The sequence below is a fragment of the Brassica napus genome, chromosome C8 (genome assembly GCF_020379485.1).
Source record: "Brassica napus cultivar Da-Ae chromosome C8, Da-Ae, whole genome shotgun sequence".
Classification (NCBI taxonomy): Eukaryota; Viridiplantae; Streptophyta; class Magnoliopsida; order Brassicales; family Brassicaceae; genus Brassica; species Brassica napus.
Window position 1 is genome coordinate 31085267 of NC_063451.1, and position 18051 is coordinate 31103317.

General features: G+C 34.5%; 2 protein-coding genes and 1 long non-coding RNA gene across 3 annotated transcripts; all 3 read left to right on the forward strand.

The window, feature by feature from the left end:
• The first annotated feature begins 4125 nt into the window (after positions 1–4125).
• Positions 4126–4837, forward strand: LOC125591967 (uncharacterized mitochondrial protein AtMg00810-like). Its single transcript, XM_048766913.1, has 2 exons — positions 4126–4380; positions 4688–4837. Exons 1-2 carry the CDS (start codon positions 4126–4128, stop codon positions 4835–4837), a joined length of 405 nt encoding a protein of 134 aa, XP_048622870.1.
• Positions 4838–6635: 1798 nt separating this feature from the next.
• On the forward strand, positions 6636–8239 carry LOC106425879 (ras-related protein RABG3b). The gene is made up of 7 exons (XM_013866601.3): positions 6636–6888; positions 6969–6995; positions 7116–7215; positions 7297–7443; positions 7529–7609; positions 7761–7906; positions 8014–8239. Exons 1-7 carry the CDS (start codon positions 6671–6673, stop codon positions 8075–8077), a joined length of 783 nt encoding a protein of 260 aa, XP_013722055.2. The 5' UTR covers positions 6636–6670; the 3' UTR covers positions 8078–8239.
• Positions 8240–13623: 5384 nt separating this feature from the next.
• On the forward strand, positions 13624–17560 carry LOC106425948. The gene is made up of 3 exons (XR_001285224.3): positions 13624–16837; positions 16923–17262; positions 17337–17560. It is a non-coding gene; the product is annotated as an uncharacterized LOC106425948 (long non-coding RNA).
• The last annotated feature ends 491 nt before the right edge of the window (positions 17561–18051 follow it).

Consider the following 18051-nt stretch of genomic DNA (forward strand, 5'->3'; position numbering starts at 1 on the left):
CCTAAATTAATAGATTAGATAAGGATGTGCGGGTTGTTTTACATATGTAAGACACCGAATTAGCATGTGCATGTAGAGACAAAATCTCATTTCATTTGACAGTTTTATCTTTATACTTCGATAACATGTAATATTTTTCTACATTCGTATGTCTTTAATTAAACCTTTACACACACAATTATATGAAAATAGAAAATAAAAAGTAACATCTTTGAAGAAAAAAACAAACAATCAAACAATTATATGTAGTTGCAGTTTGTGACCAAATACGTGTGATCATATACACTGTTGTATAAATACCATTTAAACCTCGTTTTTATATTTCTCATTTCTGTAAAAATGTATATAAGTATATTTTAGCATTTTAACCAAATTGTACGTTACTGATGCTGGTTAAATATTATGGAATTCTCATTTCGATAACTAACACGAAGTATTTATATTTTCTTAGCTTTCTTTTAAAACTCTATAAATTGTTGCACCAAAAGAAACTTTATAAATCCAAGAGAAGCCAAAGTTTAGAATATAAGCAGGTGAGAGATCGGGTAAGTTGGATAAAAAGAACATGTGAGATGTTGGGTGGTAGGTAGCCGAATCTATGATCGAGATGCTGGGTGGTAGGTAGCCGAATATTATGGAACTACCAGATATGTGATATAACAAACTAAGTCCCACATTGGAGAATTAGAGAAAGATAGTCTAATATATAAAGAGCTGTCCAACTCTAATAGTACGAGGCCTTTTGGGAAGGAAACCAAAAGTAAATCCATGCGAACTTGACAATTAGGCCCAAAGTGGACAATATCGTACTAATCGGATAATAGAGAGTTGGACATGGCTTAATAAATCTCAACAATTGGCATCAGAGCTAGGTTTGACGAGAAATCTGCAAGAAGACCAAAATACCCTTCGAGTAGGAATGATACCCTTCAAGGTGGAAAGGGAGGTTTGGCAAAGATTAGTCAATAAGATCCTGGAATTGTGGGAAGAACATTCTCAAAGCAACTCAGAGTAACCTTGCGACTAAGGGTGTCGAATGTCGAAGATGCGACAATGCACCGAGATGATTCGCTAGAGGAAATGACACAAGGTGTGTGGTCCTTGGTTTGAGGGGGAGAATGAGAGATGTCAATCCAAGTTCCACATTGGAGAATTAGACAAATAGTGTCTAATATATAAATAGATGTCCAACTCTATTAGTACGAGGCCTTTTGGGAAGGAAACCAAAAGTAAATCCATGCGGGCTTGACAATTAAACCCAAAGTGGACAATATCATAATCCAGGGAGCGATGATGCAAAGAAGAACAATATGGCGATTGCTCTAATCTTTCAATCAGTCCCGGAAGCGCTAATACTTTAGATCGGAGAACATGATACATCGAAGAAGATTTGGGAAGGTATCAAATCTCGTAACCTAGGTGCTGATCGCGTGAGAGAAGCAAGGTTACAAACTTTGATGTCTTGAGTTCGACAAAATGAGGATGACAGACACAAACACGGTGGATGACTACGCAGGAAAACTTTCAGGCTTAGCATCGAGAGCAGCCGCGTTAGGAGAGATAATGGAAGCATCAAAGCTGGTAAAGAAGTTTCTGAAGGGACTTCCAAGAACGAAGTTCATTCACATCATAGCTTTGTTAGAACAAGTGTTGGATCTAAATTTAACGGGATTCGAAGACATTGTTGGGAGATTGAAGGCTTTCGAAGAATGCATCAAAGAAGAAACCTAAGATGAAGATCAATCGAAGCTAATGTTTGTAAAGAATGATGCACAAGGTCATGGAAGCCATAACAACTCGCGAGGAAGAGGCAGAGGTAGAGGTAGAGGTTATGGTGGAAGAGGAAGAGGACGAGGAAGGTCTAATGGTTCTGATGGTCATAACAAAGGAGGAGAAGCTTCGGACAAGACCAAGAAGGACTACTCCAAGGTTAAATGCTGGAGATGCGACAAGATGGGACACTTCGTGTCACATTGTCCTACACGACCAAGAGAAGAAGCTAACCTAACGGAAACACAAGAAGCAGATGCATGAAGTAGTATTCCTCAACGAAGAGAGAGTGTTTCCTAAGAGGTTTGATGGATGCAATGAAAATACGAGTATATGGTACCTTGACAATGGTGCAAGTAACCATATGACAGGCAATAGAGAGTTCTTCTCAAACCTAGATGAGAGCATCAAAGGCAAAGTCAAATTCGGTGATGGATCAAACGTCGAGATTGTTGGGAAAGGTTCGATCACGTTCATCGGAAAAACTTGGGAGAGAAGAGCACTCTAAGATATCTACTACATCCCAAGTCTTAAACACAATATCATAAGTCTTGGACAAGCAACCGAGATGGGTTGTGAGGTTAATATGAAAGAAGACTTACTGATGCTGAAAGATCCCCGTGGAAGGCTATTAGTACAAGTCGCAAGGCAACCAAACCGATTGTACAAGACGCCAATGGAGGTTGAATTGCCGAAGTGTCTTCAAATACAAGAAACTGATGTTACATGGACGTGGCATGCACAGCTAGGACATGTGAACTTTGGAGTCATGAAGAATATGGTAGACAAAGAGATGGTAGTAGGGATGCCTCAGGTGATACACGAGAAAGATGTGTGCAACGCCTGCTTAGTTGGAAAGCAAACTCGGAAGTCTTTCCCGCCTAAAGCAAAGTATCGAGCATCACACGCATTGGAGTTGGTACATGGTGACTTGTGCGGTCTGATATCACCATCAACACCAGCAAATAATAGATATGTATTTGTCTTAATTGATGATTACTCTAGATATATGTGGACGATGCTGCTAAGAGAGAAGAGTGAAGCGTTCGATCGGTTCAAAAAGTTCAAGGAGTACGTGGAGAATCAAACGAAGCTACAACTCAAGACTTTTCGCACCGATAGAGGAGGAGAGTTCACATCTTCTGAGTTTAACTAGACATCTCACCGCACCGTATACACCGAAACAAAACGGTGTGGTTGTGAGAAGAAATAGAACACTAATGGAGATGACTAGAAGTTTGATGAAAGCTATGAAGATACCTAATCAGCTATGGGGAGAAGCAGTACGTCATTCAACGTATCTCATAAACCGCATTGCTACAAAGGCTTTGGAAAACAAGACTCCATACGAAAGCTTGTATGTTAAGAAATCGAACATTGAGCATCTAAAGGTCTTTGGATGTGTAGCTTTTGCAAAAATCAACAGTCCTCATCTCAAGTAGCTGGATGATCGATCAAGGATGGTGATCAACCTAGGCACAAAGCCTGGCTCAAAAGCTTACAGGCTATATGATCCGGTTGCGGAGAAGAAAAGTTGGGATTGGTCCACACTATCAACAAACGTAGATGAAGAACCAGGATCATTCAAGCTTCCTCATATTGATGTTACAGAAGAAGGAGATGGTGATGAGCATCAAGATCACCAACACCATGAAGAGCAAAACAATAATGAAGAAGAAGAAGCTGTAGACGCAGGTGAACAAGAACAAGTAGCAGAGAACAACGATGCAAACCAAGACCAGCATGTAACATCAAGATATGGTCGTAACATCAGAAAACCAAAGCGGTTCGATGATTACATCCTACTTGATGAATTTGAAGGTGGCAGACTCTTGCTCACCATCGATGGTGAACTAGAAAGTTACATCGAAGCTGCAGTGATACAAGCTTGGATCGATGCAATGAAGGCAAAGATCGAATCTATCATCAAAAATAAGACCTGGAAGCTCGTCAAGAAGCTGGCAGGTGTGAAACCGATAGGTTTGAAGTGGATCTATAAGATCAAGAGGAATGCAGATGGAACGGTGATCAAATACAAAGCAAGGCTAGTTGCAAAAGGTTACGTGCAACAACAAGACATAGACTTCGACGAAGTATTTGCACCAGTTGCTCGGATAGAAACCATACGACTACTCTTGGCGTTAGCAGCAACTAATGGATGGGAGATCCATCACTTAGATGTAAAAACTGCGTTCCTGAATGGGGACTTAAATGAGGATGTATACGTTACTCAACCAGAAGGCTTTGTGGAGAAAAGGAAAGGAGGATCATGTGTACAAACTTAGCAAAGCACTATACGGTTTGCGTCAAGCTCCGAGAGCTTAGAACATCAAACTCGACCGTGTTCTCAAGGAGATGGAGTTCACGAAGTGCACCAAGGAACCTGCGGTCTATCAAAAGAAACAGAAGGGGGAGCTTCTGATCATAGCTATATACGTTGATGACTTGTTTGTAACAGGGACTTCACTCAACGTTATCAAGCAATTCAAAGATGATATGTCAAGAAGATTTGAGATGTCAGACCTCGGGAAGCTTACATACTATCTTGGTATAGAAGTAAGGCAAGGAGCTGATGGCATTCACATCAAACAAGAAGGAAAAAGGCACAAGGTGTGTGATCCTTAGCTTGAGGGGGAGAATGAGAGATGTCAATCCAAGTCCCACATTGGAAGTTTAGACAATGAGTGTCTAATATACAAAGAGCTGTCCAACTCTAATAGTACGAGGCCTTTTGGGAAGAAAACCAAAAGTAAATCCATGCGGGCCTGCCTCTTAGGCCCAAAGTGGACAATATCGTACTAATCAGAGAATAAAGAGTTGGACACGGGATTTCACAATCTCATAATCTCTGTCGAACCTCCTTTTCCACCTTGAAGGGTCTCATTCCTACTCGAATGGTATTTTGGTCTTTTTGCAGATTTTCGTCAGACCTGGAATTGTGGGAAGAACATCCTCAAAGCAACTCAAAGTAACCTTGCGACTAAGGGTGTCGAATGTCGAAGATGCGACAAGGCACCAAGATGATTCGCTAGAGGAAAGGGCACAAGGTGTGTGGTCCTTAGCTTGAGGAGGAGAATGTGATATAACAAACTAAGTCTCACATTGGAGAATTAGACAAAGAGAGTCTAATATATAAAGAGTTGTCCAACTCTAATAGTACGAGATATTTTGGGAATGAGCCCAAAAGTAAATCCATGCGGGCCAACCAATTAGGTCCAAAGTGGACAATATCGTACTAATCGGATAATATAGGGTTGGACACGGGATTTCACAATCCCAACAGGAGAAAGCATTATTATAATAAAATGTTCTATATCATAGACTCAGCTCGTGGACCTGTTCATTACGGATAGATGTATCCATATGAGCGCTCTATAAAATATTTGAAAAGAAAAGTAAGAAATCTTGAAAATGTGGAGAGGTCAATAGTTGCCATGAATTTGACGGCATAAATTTTTCACTTCACAACATACTATTTCACATCGACATTTCGTACCAGAAAAAAGTTCTTAGAAAATATGATGATAGTATAATTATGCTAAAATAGAGGAACTTTTATTATAGATATATATATTAGAGCGTTTTTTTACTTTTATAATAGAGATTTTTATTTTAGAGAAAAATATAAATGTATATATTGAAGATGTTTTCGGAGGAACGCAAAAATTGGATAAAATTGGATGAGAGAAATAAAACCGAAACTACATAGTGATCGTCATTGCTGCAAACGGTCTTGTCCCATGTTATAAAAAGTAAAAACTAGCAAATTATAAAATTCAATACTTCATCTTTGATCATTTTAAAAAATGTCAGGGTTGTCAGTGCACCCCGTAAACATTATTCCGGAATTAATCTTTTTCTATAATTGTTTTAAAGGGCCCAACGTAGTAGAAAACCAGATTACATGTTAAATGGACTTAACCAACAAAACCTCGTTGCTTGAATAAAGCTATACTAATCTCCATGTTTTAGCGTGGGAGACATTGGAGATGAATCATGAATGTAAGGTTTACAACATGTATTTGGTGTTTAGATTTGGTACTAGTGAGATGTGTTTTCTTGCCGTTGCAGAATAGGATAGTGATATGCAGGAGGAAGCTGTGGCAGAGAGAAAAGAAACGAAGAGAAAGAAGCATTAGATGTGAAGAAGGATTGAGTTTATGGTTATACTGAGATTTCTATAATGCATATGGTGAAATTTTTTAATAGATTATTGTAATGGTTTGAATGGATATGCTTTAAAAGGCATGAAGGGCATTATTTCACTGATGCTCTCTCTTACATTTGAAATTTTCACAGAACCTACCTTTGGCAAGTTTGGAATATTCCAAAGAGAATCATCATCAATTTACTTGAATATTTTAATAATATGATATATCCATAGTTTTTTCTTGGTTGACGTATGTTTATCAAAAACTCAATCAAAAGTAAAATAGAGAGAAGGAGAGTGAATGACTCGTATGAGGCGTAACAAATGATTATACATGAAAAATGGTTCATTGTAAGTCTAAATGACTCGTATGAGGCGTAACAAATGACTACTTGTTGCTCAACATCATACAAATTTACTATATATGAAAAATGGTTCATTGTAAAAGTGATGTATGTGTGTTACCGATTCCTTTACATCATCCCTTCACCCCAAAATAACCTTTTCTTTATAAACATATACGGTACTTTGATGATGATGATTGTCTCATGATCTTAGTGACGTTCTGTTACTACTTTAAAAAAAAAAAACTTTTATTTTAAATTTTGACCTGTATGTTTTGTTTCTTTGTGAGTCATCATCGTCTTCACAGAATATATCATTTTGTTTTTTGAAATATTTCATATTAAAAAATGGTGTCGGCCAAGAATAATCATTATCCTCTGGACACCTCTCTCTTAAAAGCTGGACATGTCCCACGAGTCTCCCCCACATAAAATTTCCTTTAAAGAAAACAATTTATTTCTATTTAAAAAAAAAAGAAAACTTTTTATTTGTAAGATTGTAGATCGAACTTGGCGCTTCTTTGCTTTCTTGAATCCGAAGAACAGAGTTAAGTACAAGAAGCTGTGGAACATGTCGATGCGAAGAAGAAGTTTGCTTAAAGTTATTGTCCTTGGAGACAGCGGGTTAGCCTTTTTTCACTTTTGTACCTTACCTGATCAATTCTTTAACCTTCTTTTTGCTAATCTTGATCTTTCTGTTTTAGGGTTGGCAAAACATCGTTGATGAATCAGTATCCTCACATAGTTTTGATTCTTTCTTTCTGTCATCTTACTTAATCTATTTTTTAGGATTCTTGGTTTTCAATTTTCTGTTCAAGAATCTGTGGAAGCCTTAACGGGTCTCTGTGTAGATATGTGAGTAATAAGTTTAGTCAACAGTACAAAGCCACGATTGGAGCTGATTTTGTCACCAAGGAGCTTCAAATCGATGACAGGCTCGTCACACTCCAAGTATGTTTCTTCTCTTGTCTTCTTATCTGCTTTTTATTTTAGTTTCTAGTCTATATGTTTGTGTCTGTGTGTGTGCTTTAGATTTGGGACACTGCTGGGCAAGAGAGGTTCCAGAGTCTTGGTGTTGCTTTCTATAGAGGTGCAGATTGTTGTGTGCTTGTTTATGATGTTAACTACCTCAAGTCATTTGATTCTCTGGACAATTGGCACGAGGAGTTTCTTAAGCAGGTTCTTTTGCCCTTTCTACCTTTTTCTCCAATTTTTTTTTCTGGAAGATTTTTCTTCTGTGAATGAATCTTGAATGTTTTCTTAGGCTAGCCCACGGGATCCAACGGCCTTCCCGTTCATATTGCTTGGTAACAAGGTTGATATTGATGGAGGAAACAGTCGAGTGGTAAGTCAGCCTTGGCTTCTTAATATAGACAAAACTGAAAAGATGAGGAAGTAATATTGTTATTCTTATGAATGATATAATATGATTACTATAACAATTGTAAATGTTTTGTAATAACAAGTGTTATGTTCCTTGCATACATTAACTTCAGGTATCAGAGAAGAAAGCTAGAGAATGGTGTGCTCAAAAGGAAAACATATGCTATTACGAGACATCGGCTAAAGAAGATTACAATGTAGATGAATCGTTCTTGTGCATCACAAAACTTGCCCTTGCCAATGAGCGCGACCAAGATATGTAAGCAAGCCTCTTATTATCGTAAGGCTTAAAAAAAGGATTCTAAATGGGGTCGTGATCGTGGATGATGAACTGTTCCATTCAAAACATTTTTCTTTGGTTGGCAGATATTTTCAGGGGATTCCAGAGTCTGGTTCAGAGCCTGAGCAAAGAGGAGGATGTGCTTGCTGAAGAAAACATCTGTCTGAGCCATGTTTGATTTGTGCCGTTAGTTTTCTTTGTTTGCACCAGTTGTTGAAGTAGTAGGAAAAACTCTGTAAAGTCGGACTAATTCTATTACCTTATCTTGTCCGGTTACACCAATATTGATCAATTTCGGTTCGGTCTGCTACATAACTCTGTGCGGCTATCTTTGCAACACTGGATTTGCAGCTTGGGATGTTGATTCAATAAGTTAAATAATTAACCTAGCATCATATTTCTTGTCATGAGATCATAGTAATGCTCTACCTTTCCTTTACCAGATTTTTATATGCATTTGGCTCTTACATGAGAGTCGTTTACTCTTTTATATTTCAGGTATGGATTGTCTTTAAAGTATCTAGCTGGATATTGGAATAATATTGGTTGCTCTGTCACCATCTCTCGACAAGTACAATATATCTCAAAGTTTAAAGTATTGACGGATCCATTCACCACCCATCAATATAAGGAGAATTTTTTTTAACATTCATTTTTGTTCTTTCTAATTCTCAGCTTTGGCACAAGTGACGAGCCTAGTCCTTTACGTGCAGCTATTCGGTCTATCTTCCCTAAAACTTAATAAAACGTTAGTCTAAGACGATAGACTAATATAGATACTAAAATGTAGCTTATCAAATATCACCATACTTCTTGTAATTCTTGTTAATTTTTTTAAAAACCTTTTGGGTGGAGGAGGAAACAAAGAACAAAACAACGCTAAGTTTTTGTTTTGTTTTATTTTTACCAAGGCTAAGTGAGTGAACTCTCATGGGTCATGGCAGGGCTGGAGATATGTATGAGCACATTCATTCTTCGGTTTTGCGTATGTGAAGCTTTGTGATTTCATTTTTACACACAAAAAACATTTATTTATCCATTACAAGTTTGTATATTGCATGTAATATTTGGATATTTCTTCCGTATATAATTTCTTTTTATATGACAAACTATATACCGTTAACCTGTTAAATGAAAAAAACTGCCCTTTTGAGCATGATGATGATTCATGTTGATTGATGTAGTAATCGAATTGTTGGGGTCATGACTTGGAAAACCAGATATGGATTGAGCTCTTTTCTCAGGATCTTTTGGGCTTTGGGCTAGCCTTTCAATTTTGGTAAAACCAAAAGGTTGGTATTTTGAGGTAATGAAAACATTAAAATGAGAAGTATAAGATAACAATTAGGAATGAACTGTTCATACTATAAGTGTTCAAAAAAAAAAAGAAAAAGAACTGTTCATACTATAAGTGTTCAAAACTAGGTGATAACCTGCGCCCTGAGTGAAACTTAAATTTATACAGTTACAATAGTTACTCTTTTCAAATTAAGTACGAGAATTGTTTGTGTAAATCTTTTTTCTTATCTAAAACATTTATAAATCTCGAATGACAGATTATGTATATTCTGTTTGTTTTTCTGTTTTTCGTTTTTTAGTTACATAAAAACATTCAGACTAATAATAATGTGATATTTTTTTTATTGTGATATAGAAGGGGGAGATGTGTTCACTGATCTTTCCAAAGAAAAAAAAATTATTTACCATTTATCTGTTCAAAATGGTTTTGGTTTATCTTATTTACATCACTTATATCTTAATATGTACAATCTATTTAAACAGAATCACAAAAGTTGGATCCAACTTGATTCTAGGTAGAATATTTTTTTAAAAAACTATATTTTATATATTTCTCTTAACATATACTATTACTAACTACTCACATTTAAATATAGCCTAACTATAGCTTCAAATATCTGCAATTATTTTTGAAATAATACGAACTTCCATATTTTACTAACTAAAAATTCTCAAATAACCAATTAGATTTACTTAATCTCTAATATTATATTTTCTAAATTCTTCTAAAACCATTTCCAAAATCCGGTCAAAAATATTAACCACCATATATTTAGTATATTTTAATATGAATATTTAATTAAAGTTTCCTAGTTTCTACTCAAATGATTTTATTAACATTTGTATATTTGTTGTAAGAAAAAAATATTTAAACCAGTAATCACAAAATTTTCAATGTGATAGTAATTTATAATCGTTTTCAAAAATTCAATGCAAATTTTAAAATTAAAATATTTAGGACTCAATATTTTTTCAATGCAAATTTTGAAATTAACACATTTATGTAAGACTATTATGATCATTTGTATTTTTTATAACAAAAAAGTAAAACCATTGTTCACAAAATTTTCATTGTAAATTTTTGAAAAGTTTTAATAATTTATAGTTGTTTTTTTAAAAAATTAAAATATAACATATAAGAATTTTTTTTAGATTTTTATTAAGTGGTTAATGTGATTGCTTAATTTTTTTAATAATATAAATTAAACAATAATGAGTGGAGGATACAAAAATTATTATCAAATATTTATTATTCAAAATTATTTATTGTCGTATATAAGTTAATCATATTAGATAATTCCGTTACTTTTATTTAAGGAAATAAAGAAAAATGTTCTTTTATGCACCTTTAATAAATTTGATAGTTAATTTAATAAAAAAATATAATATATATTTAGGTGCACAACTTTTTTTTTCTAAAAATTCTGAGAATCATCTTAATGATGACACGTGATTACATTCAAAAGTTGTAATGATCACCAATTAATATACACGGGATACCAACTGTATGCATAAATATCTTTTTTTTTTTAATTATACAGAGGTATCCTAGCCCCACAGAAGTGATCGAGACTAGTCACGTGTTGCCACATATCGGCCTTCTGTCTCTGGCGATGCGGAAATGTTAATTCCCGAGTGGTCGGGATTCGAACCCAGGTGGCGGTACTCACAGCTAGTACGCATAAATATCAAACTGTTGCTTAAGGTTTATGAACTTCACCTTGTTATGTCACATGGATTTGTAAGATTTCAAATTAGGGATTGTTTTAAACTTTTAATAGTGGCCATGTTTTGACTTTTGATAGGTTGCTGCAGACATCTTTTATTTAGGTCGGGAAAGATGGTATTTCCTTAGGATGAAGCTTAATATATATAGTAGGGATATAAAATTAATGAGGGAATATATATAAAATTAATGTGACACACACACGAAATTGAAATCTTCTGTGTCACGTTATTCAACTCACCAATTACATGCTTTAATTTGGTAAGTCTATAATAACTGTAGTCCACCATAAAAACATAATATAATACAAATTAAATGGTTTATTTAAACACTAAAATTTGATTTCCTTATATGTAGCCTTGTTGATTGTATATATTTTAAAATTTCAATTATTTACACCAAAATATACAAATAGAACATGTATTATAATTATATAATGAATATAATCTGGGTGATTTGAAAGATACAATTGATACAATAAAATACAGTAAAATTTGTTTGTCTATCATCGGGATAGTAGGTTCAAACCATTAACGTTTATGTTAGAAAAGTTTTTAAAAGTTGGTGCTTACCAATATATGCTGTAAGTTTCAGTCTATAGTATATTATTTTCATATGCATGCATAAATATTATATGTTGATGCTATAGCCTATAGGTACCTTTGACCTGAATTTTTTAATGATAATAGTGGTTCATTTCTAAGAATTCTCTACAGACAATGATAGTTGGTACGATAACTTTTGTGTTCAAAAAAAAAAAGTACATCGCGATTCATCTGGTTAACTGATATTTATTTTGTTGTGCAGGATATATAATCGAAAACAGGTGTATAATCAAGTGTGAAAGATATATATAAAACTGGTTAACATGTATATCATTTTAAATTAAACTATATGTCGTATAAAAATACATAAATATTTTAATTTTGAATTTTTTTTGATAAAAAAATGTATATCATTTTAATTTTTTTTTAAAAAAATATTATAAATTACTTAAACTAGTAATTTAAATTTTTTTCTATAACAGATACAAATGATAAAAAAAAATATGAGTAGAAAGCATCATTTAATAGATATTAATATTAAAATATTATATATATATATATGTTACTATCATTTAACTTTAATTATATACCATATCAAATAGAAAAAATATTTTTTTGGATTATAAAATTTATTTATATGTTCGCACCAATTTAAATATATATAAAATAATATATATACACATATATATATATATATAATGTTAAAACATATAATATATAAAATAATTTATATATACAATGTTCATTCCTATGCGAGGCGCAGATCTTAATCTATTCTATATTATAACAGGAGAGATTTTAATTTTTTGTAAAGCTATCCACCTCAACAATAGGTGGATCCCACTTATAATTAAAAAATAATAAGATAATTTTTAACTGTATTTATCATTAATAAATAACAAACGTTTAAAACAAATAATAAAACCTTTCGTATGGTGGGGGCGCTTAATCGTCATAGGTATAACCAAATAAATCTTCCACATAATATAAATCTCACCTTTGATAAAAAACCATTCGTATGTTTAATTCATTATTCTGATTTTGGAGATTCATTAGAGCATAAATATCTCATGTTTCTAAAAGAGGTTTTTTGACAAAATGTGGACCTTACTGACGTGTGGATCCCATAAAAATTTTAAAAACCAGTCTCCAATATCACCAAATAAGGATCGGTCTTTGGGGAGTTTTTGCACTGTTTGCGGGCCCTACCGACACGTGGCGGCCCGCGATTGGTTTATTTTTAAATTAAAAAAAAAAAATTCTTAAAGACCCCATTTGGAGTTTTACCGATAATCATGGTCTTAGTTTCTTATGTGCTGGAGATTGTTGACCAATGCGAACTCATCCTTTAGTGCATCCATTGTATAAGGTACGGAAACTTCATATCTCTCTGAGTATTTTTCCAGTTTCTGGATTTAGTTTTCTCTTTTCTTTTTGTTTGGATCCCCAGATTTACGTATCACCAGTTATAATCTATTACATAGATAACTAAAAGTTCATTAGCAGGGTACATATGTAGAAACATGCATATGTAATCAATCACATTCAGGCCCATTGCCTAAACTTAAGATTCAGAACAAATCAGATTGGGATCATGCATGAATGTGTTACCTTTTTCTAATCTCTAACTCAAGGACCTATGAATGGTATATGTCAGTGTATGAATGTTGATTGCAGTTGGTCGACATGTTACTCCTCCGGTTCAGGGTTTCGATTCAGTCCCAGCAATGTAGTATTAGTTCGCTTGCTCTTCCTCCTCTTCAGGTACGTATCCCATGCACTCCAATTTTCCACTGCGGTCATTTCTCCATCTTGACTAATGCGATAACATTGAATAGGAAAGGGATCCTACCGACATTTGTTCTTCTGGGAAACTGATGTATTTTATTTGCAGTTAAATTTTTTTTACGTTATGTTGGAATGGTTTTAATTGGTTTAAGCTCTGTTTAATGTTGTAATTTCTGTATTATCAAAAACTTTAAAGCAGTGTTTTTTTAGCTGCTAGAGCTTCACGAACATTGAATCAAGATGCCATTGATGGTGCTATGGTTGAAATACTTGCTGACCCCAAAGAGGCAAGAGCTGGTAATAGATATATTCACTTCTTCCGATTCTATCTAGTAAACTTATATCGATGGTAATGGAGACCGGCACCGAGTAAGCAAGGGGAGCTCTAGAGCAGGTACCTACAAAATGATTTTGTTTTACCTCACTTCAATTTTTAGGACTGTTTCTTATCTTCAATGATTTAACCTTTAAAATCTTTTCTTTTGATGATATTCAGAGTCTTGATTTCTTCAACACAAGAGCTGATCTATGGAAGAGAGACCACTTAGCAATCGATAAGTACCATGTGCGTGGACTGAGGTCATTAGTTGTTGCAGGACGGACTGTACCTGAAAAAAATAAACCTCTGGTGGTCCATGTGAAATCTTTGGTGGGTTGCCTTTGTTTGATCCCCCAAGACATTATAGTGCATACACATTAGAAGAGCTTTTAAGACCTCGGTGTCAACATTAATGATCACTGGTTAATATCTATCTATATACTTTTATCTTTGACTTTAATCTTCCTTATGTTGTATTGCTTTTATTATAGTTGGTTAACTTGCTATTGCCAAAGAGACTCGACCTAAGCTCGGTACGGGATCAAACATGATCCATAGCATCAGCTTCTACCGGGATAAGAGAGCCATCCGAGGGAGTTTAGGCAGCCAAGTGACCTTTTCTAATCTCTATTCTCCACATGTTTCTATTTTTACCGACTATGATCTAATCCTAACTATGTTTTTTCTTTTTATTGGTTAGGTTATATTCTTTGCCAAGACTGATGACTGTCAGACTGATGATTTTACGAGAAGGTATATATCGATGGTATTTTCAGATGATGAATATTGTATGTTAAGTTTAGTTCTTTAGCTTTTCTCTTAACATGTACTATATTTTATCTTGCAGTTTATAATGTCGCTGTAAAAAAAAGAAACTTCTGATGACATTCTTGACTTTATTCGGAATAGAGGATGCAATATATTGTAAGTTTCTGATCCTGGTACCGGTCTCTTTGACTAACACTTTGTGATCTATTGATGATAAAGCTACAAGCCATTGCTAATTAGTCTAATGTTTACTTAGCAGATTGTTGATTTTGGTAACAACCTGAACTCCAAGAAACCGTTCCAGTCAGGTCCATCGCCAAGCATAAAAGTACAATATTTTCCTTATATTCTTTCCTTCCAATTATTCAACATAGTAACTGAATCATGTGATTTATATTGGATTTTGTAAATCAGGGTTTTTGTTGAGAACTTGCGTATGGAACCTTTTCTCATTACTATATGTCAGAGCTGGTTCTAGAAAATGTGAGAATGAAATTTTTATTTCTTTTTGGGATAAATTTAGACCATATATATATATATGAGTTAAGATCAAGTAACACATGAAATTTGCAGGAAAATGCAAGCATATGGGTCTGGTAGGAAAGACTTCTGATCATTTGGTATAAGCGTCCAGACTCCAAAAAATATTTTATCTAGCGGTCAGTAAACCTATGGAAGCACAAATACTGTGGAACATACAAAATACAAATTTAACGTGTGCATATAACATACGGAGGTGGAATCACAACATGTAAGGACAATCACAACATACAGAAGTGGAATCAGAAAAAAAAAGAACACTTGGAGGAGGGTGTTCAACGACAAGAACAATAAACTACATCTACGTATTGTAGACATTGATCGTTGTAACCAAGTGACCGATACGTTTGTACAACTAACAATGACAACACATTCCATTTTTGACAGAACATCAACTATTAAAGTCTCTGACATTGAATTAGGTAAGATCGGAGAAATCAACTAAGTCGATGATGATATAATAAGTCTGATCATTTTATAAGTGAAAAGCAATGACAGACCAAATCGGCAAACAAATAGAAACTAAGATATAGATCATACTAACCTCGCGCTTGCGCGGAGTGAAGACACCTAGTCTATATTATAATAGGAGAGTTTTTGCTCTTTCCTAAGCATGTCCACGTCAGCAGGTAATTTTTTGTGGATCCCACTAAAACAATAAATATTGCATAAGCAATTTTTTTTCGCCCACGTAATTTTTTGTCTTTTTGGTTTCTATATATCATTTGTCTTTTGGTTTGGTTATCTTAATATATACTCCCTTTGTTTCAAAATACATGATATTTTGACTCATTACACAAAGATTAAAAAATCTATTTTTGTCTAAAAAGTAACTTTACAAATATAATTTAAAATTCATTCAACCAATTAAAGTTAAAATAATATAAATATATCAAAACTTCATCTGTTTTGAAACAATAAACCTCTTCTAGAACATCAACTATTATGAAACGGAGGGAGGAGTATATACCATACGCTACAAAACCATAAACGAACCCAATAAATTTTGAAGTCCATGTCATGTCTGCTTAGTAATGATGTCGTTTGAAGTTTGAACCCCAAAAAAAATCTAAACTCTGCGTTTAATGTGTTACTCAATTAGGTTGGAAATCGTCTCCATCTTCCACGATACAACATCACCGTCTCTGTCGATGTTAAAAAAAATCTTCTCTATCAACTTTTGACTTCCCATATCTCTTGCAACTTTGTCTCTTGCTTACCCTCCATTCAACGTCTCTCCTAATATATACAATGAATCTTCAGTTCACATTGAAATCATTAAATCCCACCAACTCTCCGTCTCCATACATTTACAATAGAAGCCTTTATGCGTGTTAAAACCGATAAACACCTCAAACCTTATAAATAGGAGAGGCTAGGGTCTGGAATCACGCCCCCACAAACTCCCTTTCTCATTTTATCTTCGCTCGAAAACCTAGAAGCTTCTTTCAAAAATGTCTTCATATGATGGTGTTGTCGCCCAATCAGCCGCCCGACTTGGCCGCACTTCCCAATCCATTGTTGGTCTCCTCTTCTGCTTTTGCGATTTCCGTAATATCAAGAAATGGGAATCACTCTTCTTTTCCTGGATGAAAAGGCATTTTTATTTTCACTCTATCAAGCATTATATATCATATATTCCATTCCATCTCTACTCTATCTAATTGATTTTTTTTTTAAATGTTTCGGTTTACTCTTCTTCCTGCTTACGCAGAGATCTGTGATACGGACGGATGGATCACTACCGTCCCGGTTCCATCATCAAAGTTGATAGGTTTTGAAGTTGAAAGATTTTTATCGGTTTATAGCCTCCTACAAAGGCTGGCCGTTGTCTTATACACCGGATGCAACAGGAAGTTGGACAAATTTGGCACTTCTCTCTGTTGTAACAAATATGTTGCTCCCGACGTTACAGGTGTGATCAGGTACAAAGTTAACATCGTCACCCATAAAATAGGGGAACACGTTATTTTTGGTTATACATTAACATTTTTCAAACTTTTTTTACAGGTACCATGTCGAACTATACTTGCAACTAGGTACGGCAACGATAGTGACATACGTGGTCTTCAACAGGGAGATAACCAAGATCACTAAGCAAGATGCTGCTACTCTGGTTCTGCTCTGGCTCTTGAGGGAGTTCATCTTTTGGTTTTACACTTCATTTGACCCATGTTTAGAACTGTAACAAGCACTAATTGTTTCACAATCGTACTATAGAATGGCGGTGGAGGGCAAGAACTACCAAGATGTCTTGAAAAGCTTGCTGGCAAGGAATACGTTTTTCAGATACGTGCCACTCGATACAATTTTGTCCCAAACCACCGTGTCTGCAGTCAGTGACACCGAGGTTGAATACTTTATGTTTTCCAAAATATTTTCTTCCGACAAAGTTAAATTGACACATGTACAACTCTGTTTCAGAGTAGCAGCAGCTTCAAAGCTCCAGTTATTGGAGCGGAAGGTCGAGAAGCTACAGCTTCTGCAAGTAACACGATTCCAGCGGCGAAGATAGAAATCGGAGGCGATGAAGCAAATCCGGCAGGTTTTGAAGGCTAAGATAATAGCTGCAAACGCCCCTAAGTGATAGTTTCAGTTCCAGGAGTGTTCGTACATTTAAGTTTTCTAAATTCTTATGTTTTTACCTATTTTGAACTTTGGTTTTTCCCTTTTATTTTCGGCAAAATACCTCCCACCATAAGGATAGTGACTAAGATTTTATATAATACTAGTGATATTCCGGCGCTACGCGCCGGATTCATATATTTTATTTTCTAATTAGTTCAAAATTGTTTTTATTCTTATCCATTTAATAATGGTTAGTGACAATAGTGTATTACCTTTTTTTTGAAATTGTTTAGGTCAAAGAAGAATATTAAAAATAATTTTCACAGATTATTGAATAAAAAAGAATAAATAACTGATAGTTGCATCAAAGTAAATATAGTTTAAATATAGTTGAACTTAAAACATGTAAATGCATTATCATGTTTGAATGAAGATAATATATTTGTTCATTTCATTAAAGTAGTAACAATCCGACAATCTGCACATGCTTTCTCAATGTCTTGGATGTGTCAATCTATTAGGGGCTTCATTGTACATATTGGTTAAATACTTTGTTTTGGTTATGTTTTTT

Coding starts and splice junctions, on each gene's coding strand:
- LOC125591967 (XM_048766913.1), top strand. CDS start 4,126: ATGGAGTTCACGAAGTGCACCAAGGAACCTGCGGTCTATCAAAAGAAA. Junction 4,381..4,687: donor AAGAAGGAAAAAGGCACAAG/GTGTGTGATCCT, acceptor GTCTTTTTGCAG/ATTTTCGTCAGACCTGGAAT.
- LOC106425879 (XM_013866601.3), top strand. CDS start 6,671: ATGTCCCACGAGTCTCCCCCACATAAAATTTCCTTTAAAGAAAACAAT. Junction 7,216..7,296: donor ACAGGCTCGTCACACTCCAA/GTATGTTTCTTC, acceptor TGTGTGCTTTAG/ATTTGGGACACTGCTGGGCA. Junction 7,610..7,760: donor ATGGAGGAAACAGTCGAGTG/GTAAGTCAGCCT, acceptor CATTAACTTCAG/GTATCAGAGAAGAAAGCTAG.